This window comes from Malania oleifera, chromosome 2 (genome assembly GCF_029873635.1).
Source record: "Malania oleifera isolate guangnan ecotype guangnan chromosome 2, ASM2987363v1, whole genome shotgun sequence".
In the NCBI taxonomy this organism is placed as follows: Eukaryota; Viridiplantae; Streptophyta; class Magnoliopsida; order Santalales; family Ximeniaceae; genus Malania; species Malania oleifera.
The window spans coordinates 97,953,926-97,956,806 of record NC_080418.1 but is presented as its reverse complement, the minus strand read 5'-3'; the positions used below and the strand labels follow the sequence as shown (position 1 = coordinate 97,956,806).

Here is a 2,881-nt window from a genome sequence, read left to right as displayed (position 1 = left end):
ATTTCTTTTGACAAATTCAGGAATGTTAAATCCTTATTTATTGTCTCCTCCCAAGTTATTTTAGGTCTACACTTACCCCTTCTACTGCCCTCATAGTAACTAACTCACTCTTCCTCACTGGTGCACTATGTGACCTACGTTGCAAGTGTTCATATCATCTGAGTCGTCGCTCCCTTATCTTATCATCTATATGAATTATGCTTAACTTACTATGAATATGTTCATTCCTTAATTTATCTTTCAATGTTATACTACACATCCATCTAAAATATTCTCATCTCGGCAACTTTTACTTTTTGGATATTATGTTTTTTTGTCGCCCAACATTCGATCCATAAAACATAACTGGTCTTATAGCTATCTTATAAAACTTCTCTTTCAGTTTTAAGAATATTCTACGATCACAGAGTACACTTGAAATACTTCTCTATTTTACGCAATCTGTTTTAACTCTATACACTACATCATTTTCAATTTCTCTTTTAGCTTGCATAACAGATCTAAGGTATCGAAATTTATAAGTGCTATTTATTTTTTCATCATCAAGTTTAATTTTACCTCCAATATTCTTCCTGTCATTACTAAAATTATATTTCATATATTCTGTCTTATTTCTACTTATCTTAAAGTTTCTAAATTCTAAAACTTCTCTCAATAATTTTAACTCAACCTCTACTCCGTCCCTAATTTCATCAATTAATACAATATCATCTGTAAACAACATACGTCATGAAATCTCATTTTAAATACTTTTAGATAAAAAATAAAAAATTGAATACTTATAGTCAAACGAAAAAACTAATATCTCACAAAATTGTAAATAAAAAATGTTTCAATTATCTTTTCAGAAAAAATAATTAAAAATAAGTTATTTAACTTAAGTCAACATAATAAACGGCTGTGGGGACCAAAAGGGCCTCTTGTTACGCTCTACTCGGCTGCAGCCAGCCAAGAAGCAGCAAGCCACCAGCGAGAGACAGTAGTACTGCAGTACTGAGCCAGCTGAAGAAGATTCCGAAAGCCTCACCATGTTCGGCATCTTTCAGCCGTCAGATCTCGCTGCCCCACTAGCAATCCAACCGCAGGAAACTAGCCCACGTCGACCACGCTTATCGAGAAATAAACGGCCCTCGAAAACCCACGTGTCGCACCCGATGCGATATTAGACCAACGATCCAACGGACCTGGCAGGCCCTTCTGCAAGAACACCCCGAACCCGGACTGCTGTCCGTCCCGGCATAGTGCCCAAACCCTAGCTCCGACCGCCAACAGCTCCGGCCACGCCATAATTCAGAAATTTGGAACCTTAATTTTTATTTTCTTGTTGTTATTTAAAAACAGTACAGTGTTTCAACGATTTGATGGCCGATTCGGACAACGAATCTGGCGGGCACAACAACGCCAACAACGAGCTGTCGGCACGCGAGCAGGACCGGTTTCTGCCGATCGCAAACGTGAGCCGGATCATGAAGAAGGCGTTGCCGGCGAACGCTAAGATTTCGAAGGACGCGAAGGAGACTGTGCAGGAGTGCGTGTCGGAGTTCATCAGTTTTATCACCGGAGAGGCGTCGGATAAGTGCCAGAGAGAGAAGCGGAAGACAATCAACGGCGACGATCTGCTATGGGCCATGACGACACTCGGATTCGAGGATTATGTGGAGCCCTTGAAGATATACCTCAACAAATACCGGGAGATGGAGGGCGAGAAGAGTTCCGTGGGACGGCACGGGGAGAAGGACGGCAGCTCGGGTGGCGGAGGAGCCGCTGCGGGCGGCGGAGGGAGCGGGGGCGGGGTCAGCTCTGGGAGCGGGGGCGGCTACAACGGCGGTACGATGTACGGCGGGATGCAGCCGTCTATGATGATGATGCATCATCAGGGACAAATGTACGATTCTGGAGCGTTTCATCAGATGGCTGTGGGTGGTGTTGGCGTTGTCGGAGGCGGCGGTGGTGCGAAGGGTGGTCCGGGCAGTTCGGGCAGCGCCGGTGGCGGCGGAGGAGCTTCCACAGTGAGGTCAAGGCAGGTGCTGGATTCTGTGAAATGATAAATGACTGTTTTGTGCTTCTTAATTTGCTATTTTTCAATCATTAACTACTGGGACTTGGTGATAGATATCTTTAGCTTTTCTTTTTATTTTTAATTATTTTACCTGTTTTCTGCTGTGTTTTCTTGTTGGTGGGTAGGTGTTGTAATTTTTGAGACCTGAAAGGTCATATGTGTAATTATGGATTAAATTAAGGGAGCATAATGCATAGTTGTAACATGTAATGTAGCTGCCTACCTTAGTCTAATTCAAGGGCAGAGAAAATTGACCCATATTTAAATATGTATATAATATTAGTATGTTTGGATATTTATCTGATGTCAAAGCTAGCTGTCCTTTTCTGTTTTTGTTTGAATGCTTTCTCCTCTCTTTCTTCTTTGAAGTTGTCATAGACCTAGACCTAGTTGAGAGCCTTTTTATTTGTGTAAAATAATTATTTTTTATTTTTTATTTCTTTAAAAAGTTAAAAAAAAAGGGTGTAATTATTTTCCAATTTCAAAAAGTTGTATCACAAAATTAAAATATAATTTTGCATTATTTTTTAAAATTTTTTATGCAAATATTAATTTATTTTTTAAAAAAATATGGTGACTATTTTTGTAATTTACTAAAAGAAATTATTGTGTACATGTGAGGTTTAGTTTTATTTACTTAGTTAAAAAAGGAATATCTTATATGTATGTGTGTAATCGCATCATTTATCTAACTTAACTTGATACATCAAATTCTCTCTTTTGATTGACTAGCTTCATTCGTTTTAAAAAGAAAAAAAGAAAAAAAGGCACAAGTATTTTTATTTTTTTTTTCAAATTTTACAATTTAAGTGGATGCTACTT

The 2,881-nt window shown here is 38.9% G+C and overlaps 1 protein-coding gene across 1 annotated transcript; it reads left to right on the top strand.

Moving 5' to 3' along the window:
* The first annotated feature begins 733 nt into the window (after window positions 1–733).
* Window positions 734–2,354, top strand: LOC131149248 (nuclear transcription factor Y subunit B-3). Its single transcript, XM_058099527.1, has one exon. The coding sequence runs from the start codon at window positions 1,362–1,364 to the stop codon at window positions 2,043–2,045; it is 684 nt and encodes a 227-aa protein (XP_057955510.1). The 5' UTR covers window positions 734–1,361; the 3' UTR covers window positions 2,046–2,354.
* Window positions 2,355–2,881: the final 527 nt, after the last annotated feature.

Excerpts from the sequence above, each read along its gene's own strand:
- LOC131149248 (XM_058099527.1), top strand. The coding sequence starts at position 1,362 with ATGGCCGATTCGGACAACGAATCTGGCGGGCACAACAACGCCAACAAC.